Source organism: Neomonachus schauinslandi, chromosome 9, assembly GCF_002201575.2.
Source record: "Neomonachus schauinslandi chromosome 9, ASM220157v2, whole genome shotgun sequence".
NCBI lineage: Eukaryota > Metazoa > Chordata > Mammalia > Carnivora > Phocidae > Neomonachus > Neomonachus schauinslandi.
Genome location: NC_058411.1, coordinates 115,143,671 through 115,163,992, shown reverse-complemented (window position 1 = coordinate 115,163,992; position 20,322 = coordinate 115,143,671). Strand labels below are relative to the sequence as shown.

Sequence of the window (20,322 nt, the reverse complement as noted above, 5' to 3'; positions counted from 1 at the left end):
TCGAGCCCCACATTGGGCTCCCTGCTCCACAGGAAGCCTGCTTCTCCCTCTCCCACTCCCCCTGCTTGTGTTCCCTCTCTCGCTGTGTCTGTCAAATAAATAAAGTCTTTAAAATATACATATACAACAACAAAAACCAGTAGAACAGATCAATGAAACTAAGAGCTGGTTAGAATGCCTAAAAATCACAACTCAGGAAAGAACAGATGTTGGCAAGGATGTGGAGAAAGGGGAACACTCTTACATTGTTGGTGGGAGTGCAAACCGGTGCAGACACTGGAAAACAGTATGGAGATTCCTCAAAAAGTTAAAATAGAGCTACTCTATGACCCAGCAATTGCACCACTATGTATTTATCCAAAGGGTACAAACACAGTGATTCGAAGGGGCACATGCACCCCAATGTTTATGGCAGCAATGTCCACAATAGCCACAATATGGAAATAGCCCAGATGGCCAATGACATGAATGAGTAAAGAAGATGTGGTGTATGTATGTATGTGTGTATATACACACACACACACACACACACACAGTGGTATATTACTCAGCCATCAAAAAGAATGAAATCTTGCCATTTGCAATGACATGTGGATGGAACTAGAGGGGACTATGCTAAGTGAAATAAGTCAGTCAAAGAAAGACAAATCCATATGATTTCACTCACATGTGGAATTTAAGAAACGAAACAGATGAACACAGGGGAAGGGAAGGAAAATCAAATAAGAGGAAAACAGAGAGGGAGGCAAACCATAAGAAACTCTTAACTATAGGGAACAAACTGAGGGTTGCTGGAGGGGAGGTGGGTTTAGGGATGGGGTAACTGGGTGATGGGCATTAAGGAAAGCACTTGAAGTAGAGCAGTGGGTGTTATATGCAAGTGATGAATCACTAAATTCTACCCCTGAAATTAATAATACAGTGTATGTTAACCTACTTGAATTTAAATAAGACCTAAAAAAATAAAAACAGAAACAAAGAAAAACTATATAAAAGTTTCTGTGATCAAGCAAAGGAGACTAGAATTTAAAATGCTTTCTTTTTAATACCACTAACTGCATTTCCAAAAATGACATAAGTCACATTTAAAGGTATCAATACCATAAATGTATCTTACAGTAGGAAATATAAGTATAAACAGCTTATATACATTTTGCTTTATTGATTTAATTTTATACATATAACCTTATATACTATCCAATAATATCAAAGAAAACACCTACAAATGTACTTGTCTAGATAGTAGACAACAGTTTTTAAAATGAACCAAAATAGAGATTCTGGTTTCTCAGCTGCATGTGGTGGAATTATTTATGTATAAAGATCAAATCTTGGGTATTTACTACATTAAAGATATTTAACTTTGTTCCATGCCAGCCATGAGTGACAGTGCGAGAGATTCCACTGTGGAAAGAATAAAAATAAGGTTAAAAAATAGGTTTAAATATTTGAAAATAAGGCTTCAATTATTTCAGAACTGAAAGTATTTAATGACTTTCCAATTTTTAATTATTATTTTAAATGTAAATAAAAATGATAATTGGTTTATTAAATACAAATTGAAAAAGGATTTATTTTGTATTTCAGATTAATGTTGAAAACAAAACATCTGGCATTTCACTGAACAAATCACAGCTGTCCCCTATGTCTTAGAATCTGGAGTCAGTTCATAACAAAATGCTATGTTCTAACCTATGAATGGATCCTATTCGCATAACAATCATCCAATGCAAAAATGGACAAATAAGTCAATGTTTCCTCTAACACATTTCTAACATAGTGTTTTTTAAAATGTTCAGATATTCTTAATTAGTACCTCACAATTAGAATATGCAGAAAAAGGGAAGAGATTAACCCTGCACACTTAAAAAAAATCTTCTCCCTGTGACTCAATCCACAGACCTGTCTGCCTCACATGGTATTTTGAACTGTTACACATGTACAGGGGTACAGGAGTTTTTGAAATTGCATAAAGAAATAAATAAATAAACCCCAAAATAATGCTTATCTTTTACAAAAGCTACACATAATAGTGAAGAATAGTGAAGAATGACTGAGATCTATTCTGCCATCTGCTTTATTTAATAATAGTTCTAGAAATCCACTGGTGTAACAAATCATATACTAAAAAGCAGTATCTTTAGTCTCAGTGTTTTACATCTGATATTCACTCACCACACTGTAATTCTGAAAAAGCAAGTCAAAGTATGGCACAACTGCTGAAGGATTTTCTAGGTTTGAAATGGTGAAAAATTCTAATTCTTCATGAGATTAGTACCAAAACAGTAACAGTAGACTTAGCTACAAGAAAATATAAAAGCAGTAATAATTTAACATGGTATACTCACAATGGGGAAAGGATCCTCTGCAGACAGCTTTGTTTAAAACGGTTACAAGAAACATATGGCAGTTTTTAAAATCAGACTCCATTTTCTCTATAGATTCCATTCTAGGAAAGAAAGTACATTTCAATTAATAAGTATATAAAGGGTTAATGGGTAGGCTACAAAATATATTTGGAGTAATTTCAAATGTACTTCAGTTTAATGTCCTAAGTCTAAAGATTATGAAATATAAAATTTCCTGCCCCACTTTAAAATACAAGCTTTCCAAATATTTGAAGGAAAAAGTCATTAGGACATAAAACTGCCCTTTTTGGATGATACTGAGTTCCGAAGCTGGGATGACTGGGGATGTTCCCTTTTCTACTACATATTTCTGTATTTTTTATTTGTATATCTTCTTTTTGAAACAAAGAATACATTAAGATATAAAACCCTACATTTTAAAATTATTAAGAAATGAGAGGGAAAAATCAAATAGGAAGAAATCAGAGAGGGAGACAAATTGTAAGAGACTCTTAACTATAGGGAACAAATTGAGGGTTGCTGGAGGGGAGATGGGTGGGGGGATGGGGTAACTGGGTGATGGGCATTAAGGAGGGCACTTGTGTAATGAGCACTGGGTGTTGTATGCAACTGATGAATTATTGAACTCTACATCTAAAACAAATGATACACTATATGTTACCTAATTGAATTTAAATAAAATAAGTTATATAAAAATAAAATCCTAAAAAAATAAAAACTTTATTATGGGCAATATGGAACATACATAGGAGAGAGCACAGAGGACACTCACACACCCACATCCAGCTTCAGCAGTCATCTACTGCCATGAGGCCCTGTGCACAGCCCAGCCCCACCATATTTAGAAGCTAATTTGAGACATCATAGCCCTTCTGTCATAAATATTTCAGTGTGTATATATTAAAGATAAAGACTCCTTTTAAAACATAGCCACAACACTATTTGCTTGAAAATATTTAAGTGATTTTTTAATATTATCAAATAAGCAGTGTTCAAAATTCATGTTGCTTTTGAAAATTTTCACTCTTCTGCTGTAAGTTTGATTCAGGATCAATTAAATTCCATAAATTATAATGGCTGATAATGCTTCTGAAGTCCTCCTCACTCCCTGTTATTTTTCTCACAATTTACTTGTTGAAGAAACTGAAACAATTCAATTTTAGGCAAGCATATGCAGCAGTGTTATTATTTTCTCCTCCACCTCACAGTGATATGGAAAGAAAAATGTGCTTTACATACTTTGAGACAGCCCTAACAAAGCAAGTAAGACTTTTATTTTCACACTGCCATTAAGAATTCTAAACTACACTTAGTATCTTCATTCAGAGTATTCTGATACAGCCACAGATTAAGATTTTAATTTTGATTAGCACTATCATGAATTCTCACCTCCTTACTGACAAGTACAAGCTATTATTCTAACAGTCTGGTCAATCAGACTTGCACTTTTATTTTAGGGAAGTAACAGAGGCATTATCATTACATTAATTTTATGAACAAGACAAGATCAAACTACTGAACTGTACATTCAGGTTAACAGTACAGGATGGTATTCTAGATATGAAGAGCAAGCTCCTGGCTCCAAAATTGTCCTCTGACTTCACAGCATCTGTCTTTCTACATGATTCTGGACAACAGTCTACCGAGACATCCAGAATTTGCCTTAAAATAATTCAGCAAGTTATGAATAGGGGTGGGCACCAAGAGTTTGTTATGCAGTTCTCTCTACTTGTGTGTATGTTTGAAAGTGTTCATAATTAACAAAACCTATACAAGTAAACATGAATGCAATCTAAGAATATTTACTTGTTCCAATTAAAATTTTCAGGTATTTCTTCTTGTTTTACAACTCATAAAAGAATGGCACACTTTTAATGCTGCCTATTAAAGTGAAAAATTTCAACTCTTCCCTTAATATAAGTGATATGTAATATATTGCCAAGATGTAAAAAGGCTCCCAGAATATACTTTACAAAAAAGGGTTTTGAGAATAAAGCCAGCTTAAAATTTTTTTTAAATTTAAATTGAATTTAATTAACATATCCTATATTATTAGTTTCTGTGGTAGAACTGGTGATTCTTCAATTGCATATAACACTCACTGCTCTCCTTCAAGTGCTTTCCTTAATGCCCATCACCCAGTTACCCCATCCCTAAACCCACCTCCCCTCCAGCAACCCTCAGTTTGTTCCCTATAGTTAAGAGTTTCTTATGGTTTGCCTCCCTCTCTGTTTTCCTCTTATTTGATTTTCCTTCCCTTCCCCTGTGTTCATCCGTTTCGTTTCTTAAATTCCACATGTGAGTGAAATCATACGGTATTTGTCTTTCTCTGACTGACTTATTTCACTTAGCATAATCCCCTCTAGTTCCATCTACATGTCATTGCAAATGGCAAGATTTCATTCTTTTTGATGGCTGAGTAATATACCACTGTGTGTGTGTGTGTGCGTGTGTGTAAACACATACATACATACGCCACATCTTCTTTACTCATTCATGTCATTGGCCATCTGGGCTATTTCCATATTGTGGCTATTGTGGACATTGCTGCCATAAACACTGGGCTGCATGTGCCCCTTCGAATCACTGTGTTTGTACCCTATGGATAAATATGTAGTGGTGCAATTGCTGGGTCATAGAGTAGCTCTATTTTAACTTTTTGAGGAACCTCCATACTGTTTTCCAGTGTCTGCACTGGTTTGCACTCCCACCAACAATGTAAGAGTGTTCCCCTTTCTCCACATTCTTGCCAGTATCTGTTCTTTCCTGAGTTGTTAATTTTAGCCATTCTGCCTGGCGTGAGGTGGTATTTCATTGTGGTTTTAATTTGTAGTTCCCTGATGCTGAGTGATGTTGAGCATTTTTTCCTCTGTCTGTTGGCGATTTGTATGTCTTCTTTGGAGAAAGGCTGTTCATGTCTTCTGCCCATTTCTTGACTGGATTGTTTTTTGGGTGTTGAGTTTGATAAGTTCTTTTTTTTTTAATAAGATTTTATTTATTTGTCAGGAAAGAGAGAGAGAGCACAAGCAGGGGGATCAGGCAGAGGGAGAAGCAGGCTCCCTGCTGAGCAAGGAGCCTGATGTGGGACTCCATCCCAGGACCCTGGGATCATGATCTGAGCTGAAGGCAGATGCTGAACTGACAGCCACCCAGGCGTCCTGATAAGTTCTTTATAGAGTTTGGATACTAGCTCTTTATCTGATGTCATTTGTGAATATCTTCTCCCATTCCATAGGTTGCCTTTAGTTTTGTCGACTGTTTCCTTTGCTGTGCAGAAGCTTTGTATTTTGATGAAGTCCCAATAGTTCATTTTTACTTTTGTTTTCCTTGCCTTTGGAGACGTGTTTTGCAAGAAGTTGCTGTGGCTGAGAGCAAAGAGGTTGCTGCCTGTGTTCTCCTCTAGGATTTTAATGGATTCCTGTCTCACATTTAGGTCTTTCATCCATTTTGAGTTTATTTTTGTGTATGGTGTAAGAAAGTGGTCCAGTTTCATTCTTCTGCATGTGGCTGTCCAAAATTCCCAACACCATTTGTTGAAGAGACTGTCTTTTTCCCATTGGATAGTCTTTCCTGCTTTGTTGATGATTAGTTGACCATATAGTTGAGGGTACATTTCTGGGTTCTCTGTTCTGTTCCATTGATCTATGTGTCTGTTTTTATGCCAGTACCATACTGTCTTGATGATTACAGTCTGTAATACAGTGTGGAGTCCGGAATTGTGATGCCTCCAGCTTTGGCTTTCTTTTTCAACATTCCTTTGGCTACTCAGGGTCTTTCCTAGGTTCCATATGAATTTTAGGACTGTTTGTTCCAGCTCTGTGAAAAATGCTGGTGGTATTTTGATAGGGATTGCACTGAATGTGTAGATTGCTCTGGGTAGCACAGAAATTTTAACAAAATTTGTCTTTCCAACCCATGAGCATGGAATGTTTTTCCATTTCTTTCATAAGTGTTCTATAGTTTTCAAGAGTACAGATCCTTTACCTCTTTGGTTAGGTTTATTCCTAGGTATCTGATGGTTTTGGTGCTATTGTAAATGGGATGGATTCCTTGATTTCTCTTTCTTCTGTCTCATTGTTGGTGTATAGAAATGCAACTGACTTCTGTACATTGATTTTATATCCTGCCACTTTGCTGAATTCCTGTATGAGTCCTAGTGGTTTCTGGGTGGAGTCTTTCAGGTTTTCAACACAGATTATCATGTCATCTGTAATGAATGAAAGTTTGACTTCTTTGCTGATTGGATGCTTTTTATTTCTTTTTGTTGTCTGATTGCTGTTGCTAGGATTTCTAGTATTATGTTGAACAGTGGTGAGAATGGACATCCCTGTCGTGTTCCTGACCCTAGGGGAAAAGCTCTCAGTTTTTCCCCCTTGAGGATGATATTTGATGTGGGTCCTTTGTATGTTGAGAAATGTTCCATCTCCTCTATCCCTACTTTTTGGGGGTTTTTATCAAAAAAGGATGTTGTACTTTGTCAAATGCTTTTTCTGCATCAATTGAGAGGATCATATGGTTCTTGTCCTTTCTTTTATTATTGTGGTCTATCACCTTGATTGATTTGCGATGTTGAACAACCCCTGCAGCCCAGGAATAAATCCCACTTTGTCCTGGTGAATAATCTTTTTAATGTATTGTTGGATCCTATTAGCTAGTATCTTGGTGAGAATTTTTGCATCCATCATCATCAGAGATTTGGTCTGTAATTCTCATTTTTGGTGGGGTCTTTGGTTTTGGGATCAAGGTAATGCTGACCTCATAGAGCGAGTCTGGAAGTTTTCCTTCTATTTCTATTTTTTTCAAACAGCTTCAGAAGAATAGGTATTAATTCTTTAAATGTTTGGTAGAATTCTGCTGGGAGGCCATCTGGCCCCGCACTCTTGTTTGTTGGGAGATTTTTGATTACTGCTTCAATTTCTTTGCTGTTTATGGGTCTGTTCAGGTTTTCTATTTTTCCTGTTTTAGTTTTGGTAGTTTACAAGTTTCTGGGAATGCACCCATTTCTTTCAGATGGCCCAATTTGTTGCCATATAGTTGTTCATAATATTCTCTTGTAATTGTTTCTATATTTTCGGTGTTGGTTCTGATTTTTCCTCTTTCATTCATGATTTTATTGATTTGGGTCCTTTCTCTTTTCTTTTTGATAATCTGACTAGGGGTTTATTGATCTTATTAATTATTTCAAAGCACCAGCTACTAGTTTCATTATCTGTTCTATTTTTTTTTTATTTCTATGTCATTGATTTCTGCTCTAATCTTTATTATTTCTCATCTCCTGCTGGATTTAGGCTTTATTTGCTGTTCTTTTCCCAGCTCTTTTAGGTTTAAGGTTAAGTTCTGTATTTGAGACTTTCCTTGCTTCCCGAGGAAGGCTTGTATTGCTATATACTTCTTGCTATATACTTCCCTCTTATAATCAGCTTTGCTGTATCTCAAGGGTTTTGAACTGTCATATTTTCATTTTCATTCCCTTCCACGTGTTTTTTAAATTCTTTAATTTCCTGGTTGACCCATTCATTCCTTAGTAGGATGCTTTTAACCTCCAAGTGTTTGTGTTCCTTCCAAATTTTCTTTTGTGATTGAATTCAAGTTTTAAAGCATTGTGGTCTGAAATAGGCATGGCATAATCTATTTTTTGGTACCAGCTGAGACCTGACTTGTGACCCAGTATGTGATCTATTCTGGAGAATGTTCCATGTGTACTTGAGATGAATGTGTATTCTGTTGCTTTAGGATGAAATGCTCTGAATATATCTGTGAAGTCCATTGGTCCATTATGTTTTTCAAAGCCCTTGTTTCCTTGTTGATCTTCTGCTTAGATGATCTGCCCATTGCTATGAGTGGGGTGTTAAAGTCCCCTACTATTATATTATTATCAATGTGTTCTTTAATTTTGTTATTAATTGGTTTATATGTTTGGCTGCTCCCATGTTAGGGGCATAAATATTCACAACTGTTCCATCTTCCTGTTGGATAGACCCTTTAATTATAATATAGTGTCCTTCTTAATCTCTTATTACAGTCTTGGATTTAAAATCTAGTTTGTCTAGGGATGACTACTCTGGCTTTTTTGATGCCCATTAGCATGATAAATGGTTCTCCACCCCCTCACTTTCAATCTGTAGGTGTTGCTGGATCTAAAATCAGTGTCTTTTAAGTAGCATATTGATGGGTCTTTTTTTTTTTTTCTTAATACATTCTGATATCATCTGTCTTTTGATTGGAGCATTTAGCCCATTTACATTCAGAGTAATTATTGGAAGATATGAATTTAGTGTCATTGTATTACTTGTAAAGTCACTGTTCCTGTAGATTGCCTCTGTTACTTTTTGGTCTTCATTACTTTTGGGCTCTCTCTTTGCTCAAAGGATTCCCTTTAATATTTCTTGCAGGGCTGGTTTAGTGTTCAAAAATTCCTTTGGTTTTTGTTTTCCTGGAAACTCTTTATCTCTCCTTCTATTCTGAATGACAGCCTTGCTGGATAAAGTATTCTTGGCAGCATATTTTTCCCATTTAGCACCTTCAATATATCATGCCAGTCCTTTCTGGACTGCCAGGTCTCTGTGGCCAGGTTTGCTGCCAGCCTTATGTTTCTACCCTTGGAGGTTCAGGACCTCTTGTCCCAAGTGGCTTTCAGGATTCTCTCTTTATTTCTGAAATTTGCAGGCTTCACTATTATATGTCAAGGGGTTGACCTATTTTTATTGATTTTGAGGGTGGGGCTCTCTGTGCTTTCTGGATTTGAATGTTTGTTTCCTTCCCCAGATTAGGGAAGTTCTCATCTATAATTTGTTCAGATAAATCTTCTGCCCCTCTCTCTCTTCATTTTCTGGGACCCCTATTATCCAGATATTATTTTGCTTTATGGAATCGCTAATTTCTTGCAGTCTTCCTTTGTGATCCAGTAGTTGTCTTTCTCTCTTTTCAGCTTCTTTATTTTCCATCATTTTGTCTCCTATATCACTGACTCTCTCCCCTGCCTCATTCATCCTCGTTAGAGCCTCCATTTTTGACTGCAACTCAGTAATATCATTTTTTATTTTGTCCTGATTAGATTTTAGTTTTTATTTCTCCAGTAAGGGATTTTGTAGTGTCTTCTATGGTTTTTTCAAGCCCAGGCAGTATCTTTATAATCACTTTAAATTCTAGTTCAGACATCTTAGTTGTATCCATATTTAAATCCCTGGCATTGAGTGCTACCCCCTGTTCTTTCTTTCATGGTGAATTTCTCCATCCGGTCATTATGTCCAGAAAAGAATAGAAAAAAGAGAAAAGACAACAATACCAACAGGAACAACAGAAAAAAATAACAAAACAAACCAGAAGAAAACAAAATCAAGACCAAATAAAAAAATCAAACCACAATGAACTGAATGAAACAAAATACTAGATTCTGGGTTTATTTTGCTCTGCTTGTTAAAAGAAACTAGATTTCAAAATAGGAAAGAAAGGAAAACATATATATATATATACATATATATATAAAATAAAGTATATAAAATATACAATGACTAGAAAGCAAATATATATATAATATATATATATAAATTTTAAAAAATTGAAAAAATAATAGAGAAAAAATAAAACTGAAAGACTAAAGAATAATAAAACAACCGCAAATGCTATATACTGTTTTCCCCAAGAGCCAAAGTTTTGCAGTTCTGTATGATAGGTAAATTTGGTGCTCGTTGGTTGTTCCTGCTGGTCTTCTGGGGGAGGGGCCTGTTGCGCTGAGTGTCTGGTGCCCTTGTGGTGGTGAAATTGCACCTTCCTTGTCAGGGGGCTAAGCTCAGTGTTAGTGGCTCTGGATTCCACTTTGTGGTGCTGTTTTGCTCCCTGATGGCTTTCAGTACCAATGGGGGGGTGGGGGGGGAGGATGAAAATGGCGGCGCCCCACTCTCTAGCCCAGAGCTGAAAGTTTGTGCCCCCCACTCTTCAGTGAGCCCTCACAGAAAAGCAGTCATTCATAAAGCCAGTTTTAAAAGGGAAGCTGAAATGGTCACAATGCAGAGGTTCCACAAGCTACATACTTACTGCCATGCCCCCAGACCTGCTTGCCAACCATCTGCAAACATGAGAGCCAAATTCAATACCTTCATGATGGCTTCTTTCACAAAACTGACCTGGAGATTAAAGCCACAGACAGAATACAGGCTCTGTAACTATGCTTGGACACTGACACCAACACTTTTATTTAATCTACCTGAGTCACAAAAAAGTTCATCAATGCAATGACAGCCTTTAATATAATATGGAAAGGTGCTAGGCTGTGAATAAGGGCACTTGGAATCAGGCCACCCATCTAATGCACTGTGATATAGGGAGTATTAGCAGCAAAGTCTGACCAACAGAGCAAGTCACCATTTCCTAGGATGGTTGTTTGAATTCACCAACAAAAGGGAGGAAGTAATCCAATGGCTGTAAATTGACTTAATCCCATATATTCTCACTAAGCTGGATCCACTTCCTGACTAAAGCACTATTATTCCACAATTGCAGACATAATTTTCCAATTGAATCCCAGTGCAGTACAGGGTGCAGACGATCATAATATAGTTCTCATCTATTTCTCTTAGATATAATTTCTAGTAATATGGCACAAATTTGTAACTTTATTTGATTTGGTCATTCCCTATAGAATATTTTGCTTAGTAAGTATAAAATCTAGAAGTAGAGAAACAACCTCCCTTGGCCAACTTCACTCCTGCTTCAGTGGCCAAATCTGCAGATGACATCTCACATACCTTTTCTCTCAGCAAACATCGATCATGGATGGTTGACAAGTATCTGTAATGAATCTTAATCAACTGATCTAAATCCTTGGCTTCCTCAACTTGATGTTGGAACTCCAGCCCTGTACTGTGAAGAATCTTGAAGAGAAAGATGAAAAGTTTAATCAGCAGACTTCTTTGAGGACTTGAATGCTAGACACAAAACTTTTTACCAACCTCTTCTACTCTCAAATTCTTTCTTCAGTAATTACATCTGTAAAATTTACAAAGTACCTGCTTTAAAGGCTGACATTTTTATCCTAGAATAATGGTGGGGCCAGTTCTTTAGGAAATCCATTTGCACAGTAAATGAATGCCTTACTTTGGACCAACAGACTGTTCCTGATGGGGAGGGGCAAGTACATCAAATCACATACAAAATGCATTGGTTTTTTTTTTTTTAATTATCAGGTAAATTGAACTTATATGTTTTTATAAGTTCCAATGTTTTTATAATGATCTTTCTTTAAAAGGAGCATAGACATACTTTAACTAGAAAACAAGAAACAAGCAAAACTTAACTTCCTACCATTTACTCTTAATAATTAAGGGTTTAAGGCTGCCTCTGAAAGCCAATGCATGGTAAGCAGAAAGCACCTCTGCCATATGGCTTCTTTCACAAAACTGACCTGGAGATTAAAGCCACAGACAGAATACAGGCTCTGTAACTATGTTTGGATACTGACACCAACACTTTTATTTAATCTACCTGAGTCACAAAAAAGTTGTGACTGCCATATGCATCATGTCTAAAACACAGGCTTTAAAGGCTCACTTCTTCCAAATAAAATGAGTTTTAGAACTTGTATACAAATGAGTTTTTTTTTTAAAGCAACCATTTTAAATCCCAAATGAGTACTGTCTTCCAAGAATACTGCTATTGTTCAAATATCTGAACTCCTCTTCCAGACTTCCTCTAGATCTGGTTTTAAGATGTGTAAGAAAAGCAGTTTCATTTACTTCATAATGAGTTGCTTCTTGTTTCTAAGAAAAAATATATAATCCGGCTGCATCTTCCTCCTTACACATCACACTAGCCTGGCAGATTTTTGGCTGTTATGAAAATTTGAAGCCATTTTCCAGGGACAGATCTGTCACCACTGATAAAGTTTAAAAGTCTATACTGCAAGTTCTGAAGGCAATTCCAGAAGAGGAGCTCTGGGTACGCCCATCCCAAGAGGCTGCTGGACAGGAGGGACAGGAGTCTCTGGATACACGTGCTCTGGCATGTTTAAAAAAACATTTCCCCCCACTGCCAATATTTATGATCAAATATTTTATATGTGCTATTTTCACATTTATAGTCTACAAGTATTTTGTGGGCTCTTATAAATATATCAGAAGTAATCCAGACACAAACCCTGGTCATGATGTAGTTGTGTAAGCTGTTCACAAAGTGCATGAGCTTTACTCTCAAGAGGAACATACGATGAATCTGCTGTCTTATTGGTTCCTTTTGTGGTCCAAACTGAGCAGTTGTGTCTTGTTCACATAAAAGTCCTTCTCTGAGTTGTGGTTTTCCAGCAGTATTAGCTAGTTCTGTGTAAGATTGAAAGAGCAGAGTCGGTGGGAAGAACATCTACTCAAATCCCACCCATGCCACTGTACAGGGGTGGGACTTCTGATGTGGTTATCAACCTGCAAAGGTCACTCTACAGGAGGCACATTAGGGACCCTGCCTTCAGTGTCTCTGGAAGGTAAAGCAGTGAAAAGTTCCCCTTATCACCATCATTAAAACATAAATGCCAAGTCCAAATACTTTGTCATGAAATTTTTTTTGCATAATTTAAGAATATTTATTCTGGCTAAATTCCTCATCAAGCTGTTATATTTCAGACTGACTGCAGTACAATTCCCTGGTATTTCATTCAGGGAAGTTAATTTTGACCACTGTAAAACTTTTGCTATAAATACTTGTTATTTGGGCACTTGTGTATACATAAAAATGACCAAAGATCAGCTACTTCTTTAGTTCAGGGCTAAAATTCAATTATAATTTATCTGTTGAAAACAAATCTTACCACCAAATAGTAAAACATCCAGACTATATTTTGCCCACTTTATTTGCAATAAGAGAAGGAACACCTGATTATAAATTTTTTGACATTCCAAACTTATAACAATATCCACAGGCCATGGGATCTATGAAAACAAAAATAGAAAATTAGAGTAGAAAGTAACCTATGTATTACTTGCATGTTGTAATTTTAATAGAAAACAATGTTCTTAAAAAATGTATCAGCACATACCTTATAGCTCAGGGTCAGACCATCTAAGATATGAACAGGGAGTTTCTTCTTTGTTGTGTCAACATTTTCATAAGATATAGACAGACTAGATAAAGAAATTTCAGTTTTAGTTTGTGAAAGTACTATGCTCAAATAAAAATACTCTTTAAAAAACCATTAGCATTTTAACATTTACATCATATTTTAAAGAAGACATATTTCATAAAGGGAATGCAAATATTTTGATAAAGGTTTTGTAGCATATATTCCAGAATAGGAATTCGGTTTTACAAGTAAGAGGGTAAAGTTTTTAAATAATGGGTTTAGCTATGAAAGAAAAGAGACACTTATATGTAGTAAGTTAGAAAAAAAGTAGAAGTCAGGGAAGAAGATATAATGGTAATAGGCTGGCTGCTTAATTCTGATAAAATTCAGGCAACAGGCTCAGAAGATAGACCCTCTGCTGAGGGCAGTGGAGGGAGACTGCTCTCTTTGCCCTGGAGAGTGTGTGTGCAAGTCCATCAATAGCAGTGGGGTCTGCTTCTAAAGCAAAGGTGTATACACACTGCTTCACCCACTCTTTCTTAACACTGGTTTGAATGTGACTCTCAATAGAAAGAAGCAACAAATGTGCATGGAAATGTTCTTGCACCAGGCACCACATGGACACTTAACTGCCCTTACTCATTTAACCCTCAGAGTAGTCCTGTCAGTGGACTGGGAAATGATGTAACTCTCCCACAATCACAGAGGCATCAAGTGATGAAACCAGGATGCAGACCATGTAAGGTTTAAGTGTAACACAGAGGTGGGGAGGCAGCCTTACAACCAGAGATGGAAAGCAGTGTGTGGCTTATAAATTAGCCAATTCATTCCATGTCACAGGCATTAGTCAGAATTTTTTTTTAGCCTGTAAATTATGTGCTTCCACTGAGTACTTAGCAGGCACTTACTGAATACCTTATTTGTCAGTCATCATGCCAAGCAGGTGAAAGAAAGTCAATCACTTCTCCCCGTCTAGGGGCTCATAGCCCAGAGAAAATCCCAGAGCAGACACAAGGTGCTGCACTAATCCAGGCCAAGCAGGACTTTGTAGGAGAGCAGACCACTGCCAGGCCATGCAAATGGAAGAGCACCTAACTGGGAGAGTACAGCTCTTCAGCAAACCAGAAATATTCCAAATTCCTGAAATGGAAAGTGTGGTAGGAGAGAGAACATTATGTGTCTGTATGTGTACACGTACTAGAATTGAGGCTGGGAAATGAACCAGATAGTAAAACTTGCCCTCTCATGAGAAGGAGCTCAGCCCATCTGTTATGAGGAGCCAATGAGGAGCCTGAACACAACTGGTGGAGGGAGTTGCTGATATCACTGTAGTCACTCTGGTGGCCCTGTCGGGGTCCAATGGAAGGGAGTGAAGCTGAGACACAGAGACAGTCAGGAGGTGTCAGAGAGGAGCTCTTGGGTGAGCACTGAGAGGTAAGGGGAAACGTTATCTAGGAGGCAGAACTGAACAACCAGGGAGGTGTAGGAGCTAGGACAGAGGAAGGAATCTAGGATGAGCCACACTGCCTTTGGGTGCCAGGATGAACAATGGTGCTCAACTAGAAGAGACAAAAGATTGTTTGGGGTGAGACAATGAGCTCAGTTTTGGATACATGACATTTGAGTGTAGTTACAAGCTGCTGGCTATGTAGGCACCTAGGCTAAAGGTAATGATCTGCAGGTCACTGAAGCCATTAACAGGGACTGGAACTGTCCGAGACAGGAGTGCTGACTGAGGCAGTAGAGCGAGAAGCTGTGCCAAAGGCAGGTGGGAAGCAAGAGGCCCACAGAGAGATTACAGAAAGAGTAGCAGGGATATGGGAGGGTTGTTAAGGCAGGGATACTGGTCAGGGCAGGGGAGCAGCACTGGCACTGATGCTGGAATTGAGAGGGAGACTCGAGGGCCAGACTCAGAAAGCCTGAGGAGGCAGACAGCTGCTTAGAACATATGGAAGCCACAGCAGAAGGGGTCCCTGGGGGTGGTTCATTTCTCCTGAATTAATCTATGAATAGAATGCAATCTCAATAAAAATACCATCAAAGTTTTTGTTTTGGTGGAGCTAGACAAGTTGACAATAAAGTACATTTGGACAAATAAACAAGAATAGCCAGGAAAGCCCTATTATTAAAACAGGATGTTACTAGCACATGAATAAACAGAACAGGGAAATAGAATGGAAAATCTAGAAAGATACTCAAGTACATATGAAAACTTAATGATAAAGGGGTATGTCAAATAAATGCAGGAAAGATGGATTGTTTTTTTAAAGAAGTAAGTGATGGAAACCAATTAGTCATTTGGAAAAAGATAAAACTAGATCTATTTCTTTTTTAGCTGGATAAGTTCCAAATAGATCAATATCTAAATGTAAAAATACCTATTCAAGTATTAGGATAAAAGATGGGTGAATTTCTTTGTAACCTGGGAAAAAGTAATACTTTCTTAACTCAAAATCTAAAAGTAGTGAGAGAAAAGATTGATAAATTCTAAAACTAAAAAAATCTACATGACAAAACAACAAAAAATTATTATACCATAAGCATGTTGTACAAAGGGTAGCATGCATTGCCTACTCTGGCATTTGGTTTATTTATGTCCGACATAAGCAGAATGAAAAGACAAATGTCGAATTGGGAAATGTATATAATATAAATAGCTTCTAAAAATAGAGAATAAGAGACCAATAACCTGATACTAACAGAAATGGTGGCAAAATATATGGATAGTTCACAATAAAAAATTTCAAAAATAAACATATGGAAAGATGATAAAGCTCACTCATAATTAGAAAAATGTAAATGAAAACTATACTGAGATACTGTTTCTCATCAGACTGGCAAAATTCCAAAAGTTCGACAACATATTCCATTGGTGAGGCTGTGGAGAAAGCCACTCTACACATTGCTGGTGGGAATCAGAAAGAATACAGGCCATATGAAGAGAAATTTGGGAACAGCTAGCAGAATTACACATACATTTACCTTTTTACCCAGCAATCCCATTATAGGAATATATTCCAAAATTACACTGGCAAAAATATGAAGTGAGAGGTACAAGACTAGTTAGTCATTGCAGATATGCATGGCAGAAGAACAGAAACCCAAATGCCCACCAACAGGACAACTGATTGAAAGAATACAGTGGAAAGCCAGTCAACTGTAAAGGAGTAAGGACCAGCTCTCTAGCTTATAAATGGAGTGGGTGTGAGATACATTAGTAACATAAGAAAAATAAACCAAATGCCAGAGTAGGCAATGCATACTACCCTTTGTACAACATGCAACGGTTGCCTAAAGGAAAGGGAGCAGGAACAGAAGACAGATCTCCCTAGAAGTACCACTGTACCATTGATTTTTAACTTAAGAAATATACAGCTGTTTATATAATTAAGAAACAAACTTGAATCAAAAAAAAAAAAAGCAGTTCCTAAAAGTAGAAAACTAAAAAAAATGAACTTGACCCTATATTAAGTTGGTGGCATAATCACATTGAGGATTATTCCAAGTGACTTTGAAATAGAGTATTCTGATGATTTGATAGTATAGGAAGAGAAAACAATCACAAACAGTAATTTAAACTCTCTGGGCTTGTTGCTATTATTGTCACTTTGGAACTACTATTTATTTATTTATTTATTTATTTATTTATTAAGATTTTATTTATTTGACAGATAGCACAAGTAGGCAGAGAGGCAGGCAGAGGGAGAGGGAGAAGCAGACTCCTCACTGAGCAGGGAGCCCGACATGGGGCTCGATCCCAGGATTCCAGGATCATGACCTGAGCCAAAGGCAGCCGCTTAACCAACTGAGCCACCCAGGTGCCCCTGGAACTACTATTTATTATAGAATAAAAAAACCATTAGTCATGTCAGTCTGTTAATACGCACTCAAGAGAAGAAATACAAAGGAAAATCAAAGAAGTGAAAACTAATCTTTAATATAAATTGGAAATATCAATATGAAATTCTGATTTATTCTTCCTACATATTTCATTTCTCTGTCCACTGAGAAAGCCCAGAAGTACTGGCAATCCAATACTGATGAATACTCTGGCACGCAGATAAAGGGCTTTTTAAGTCACCAAATACATGGGACCAGTGCTCCTGGGAAAGGTGCACAAGCCTAAAGCAGGAGGTGCACAGGACAAGCCTGTACATCTGAGTAGTCCTGAAAGTAAGGACACTCTCTGAGATTACTAGGGTCATATGAAGTGGTACCCTCTGGGTAAAAATGCGAGTCTGAGCAATAAAAAAAAGAAAAATCGTAATAGACCGTGACATTAAATATAACAAATTCATGAATTTCTGCTGGTGGTGAAAAACAACTTTCCCTGGCTCCCTCCTGGGGTTGCTAGGCACCAATTTCTTCTTATGGAAAGAACCCAGCTGTTACTCTGCTTTTACTAATCACATAATTGATAAAAATTCTGTTTTTATGGAGGAATTAAAGGTAATAAAAAAGAATGACATAAAAATCAAAGGAATTAAAATAATCTACTAAGTAGTAGCTTGGTAACCTGGCATGGCTGTGAGGAAAAGAATGCTTTGTCTGGCATATCATGTTCATTATTATGACTACTATTTTTTTTTAAAGATTTATTTGTTAGTTAGTTATATCAGTCACCATACACTACATCATTAGTTGTTGATGCAGTGTTCCATGATTCAGTTTTTGAATAATACCCAGTGCTCATTGCAATATCTGCCCTCCTTAATACCCATCACTGGGATAACCCATCCCCCCACTCCTTTCTCCCGCTAAAATCCTCAGTTTGTTTCTCGGAGTCCATAGTCTCTCATGGTTTGTCTCCCACTCCGATTTCCCCCCTTTCATTTTTCCCTTCCTTCTCCTAATGTCCTCCATGCTATTCCTCATGTTCCACAAATAAATGAAACCATATGATAATTGTCTTTCTTTCTTTGACTTATTTCACTTAGCATAGTCTCCTCCAGTCCTATCCATGTTGATGCAAATGTTGCGTATTCATCCTTTCTGATGGCTGAGTAATATTCTGTTGTATATATGGACCACCTCTTCTTTATCCATTCGTCTGTAGAAGGGCATCTGGGCTCCTTCCAGTTTGGATATTGTGGAGATTGCTGCTATGGACATTGGGGTGCATATGGCCCTTCTTTTCACTACATCTGTGTCTTTGGGTTAAATACCAAGTAGTGTAATTGCTGGGTCATAGGGTAGCTCTATCTTTAACTTTTTGAGGAACCTACACACTGTTTTCCAATGTGGGTGTACCAACTTTCATTCCCACTAACAGTGTAAGAGGGTTCCCTTTTCTCTACAACCTCTCCAGCATTTATTGTTTCTTGCCTTGTCCATTTTTGCCATTCTAACTGGTGTAATGTGGTATCTCAATGTGGTTTTGATATGAATTTCCCTGATGGCTGATGATGTTGAACATTTTTTTTCATGTGTCTGTTAGCCATTTGTATGTCTTCTTTGGAGAAGTGTCTGTTCATGTCTTCTGTCCATTTTTTGACTTTTTTGGGTGTTGAGCTTGAGAAGTTCTTTAGAGATCTTGGATACCAGCCCTTTATCTGTAGTGTCATTTGCAAATATCTTCTTCAATTCTGTGTGTTGCCTCTTACTTTTGTTGGCTGTTTCCTTTGCCGTGAAGAAGCTTTTTACCTTGAAGTCCCAAAAGTTGTTTTGTTTTTGTTTCCCTTGCCTTTGGAGATGTCTTGAAGGAATTGCTATGACCGATGTCGAAAGGTTACTACCTATGTTCTCCTCTAGGATTTTGATGGATTCCTGTCTCACACTGAGGTCTTTCATCCATTTTGAGTTTATCTTTGTGTATGGTGAAAGAGAATGGTCTAGTTTCATTCTTCTGTATACAGCTAATTTCCCCAGCACCATTTATTGAAGAGACTGTCTTTTTTCCATTGCATATTTTTCCTACTTTGTTGAAGATTAGTTGACCATAGAGTTGATGGTCCATATCCGGAGTCTCTATTCTGTTCCGCTGGCCTATGTGTCTGTTTTTGTGCCAGTACCATGCGGTCGTGGTGATCACAGCTTTGTAATATAGCTTGAAATCAGGCAACGTGATGCCCCCAGCTTTATTTTTCTTTTTCAACATTTCCTTGGTGATTCGGGCTTTTCTGGTTCCATACAAATTTTAGGATTGTTTGTTCCAGCACTTTGAAAAATGCCATTGGTATTTTGATCGCGATGGTGTTGAAAGTATAGATTGCTCTCGAACGAATACACATTTTAACAATGTTTATTTTTCCGATCCATGAGCATGGAATGCTTTTCTATCTTTTTCTGTCTTCTTTAATTTCTTTCATAAGTGTTCTGTAGTTTCTAGAGTATAGATCTTTTACCTCTTTGGTTAGGTTTATTCCTAGGTATCTTATGGTTTTTGGTGCTATTGTAAATGGAATCGATTCTTTAATATTTCTTTCTGCAGTTACATTGTTAGTGTAGAGGAAAGCAACTGATTCCTGTGCATTGATTTTGTATCCTACCACATTACTGAATTGCTCTATGAATTCTAGTATTTGGGGGTGGAGTCTTTTGGATTTTCCATATTAAGTATCATGTCATCTGTGAAGAGAGAGAGTTTGACTTCTTCTTTGCCAATTTAAATACCTTTTATTTCTTTTTGTGGTCTGATTGCTGTTGCTAGGTCTTCTAGTACTATGTTGAACAACAGTGGCCATAGGCATCCTTGTCATGTTCCTGATCTTAAGGGGAAGGCTCTCAGCTTTTCCCCATTGAGGATGATATTCGCTGTGGGCTTTTCGTAGATGGATTTTATGAACTTGAGGAATGTTCCCTCTATCCCTATACTCTGAAGAGTTTTAATCAGCAAAGGATGCTGTATTTTGTCAAATGCTTTTTCTGCATCAATTGAGAGGACCATGTGGTTCTTGTCTCTTCTCTTAT

At 37.3% G+C, this 20,322-nt stretch overlaps 1 protein-coding gene across 2 annotated transcripts in view; it reads right to left on the bottom strand.

Moving 5' to 3' along the window:
* Nucleotides 1-1,008: 1,008 nt before the first annotated feature.
* The window catches only part of TUBGCP5 (tubulin gamma complex associated protein 5), a 119,307-nt gene continuing 99,993 nt past the window's right edge, over nt 1,009-20,322 (bottom strand). For both annotated transcript variants that reach the window (XM_021680469.2, XM_044918445.1), the window contains exons 17-23: nt 13,390-13,474; nt 13,162-13,282; nt 12,501-12,679; nt 11,114-11,239; nt 10,404-10,492; nt 2,349-2,449; nt 1,009-1,404 (exon numbers count right to left, since the gene is read on the bottom strand). In XM_021680469.2, coding sequence (XP_021536144.1) covers nt 1,358-1,404; nt 2,349-2,449; nt 10,404-10,492; nt 11,114-11,239; nt 12,501-12,679; nt 13,162-13,282; nt 13,390-13,474 — 748 coding nt within the window. In that variant the 3' untranslated portion in view covers nt 1,009-1,357. The remainder of the gene's footprint in view (nt 1,405-2,348; nt 2,450-10,403; nt 10,493-11,113; nt 11,240-12,500; nt 12,680-13,161; nt 13,283-13,389; nt 13,475-20,322) is intronic.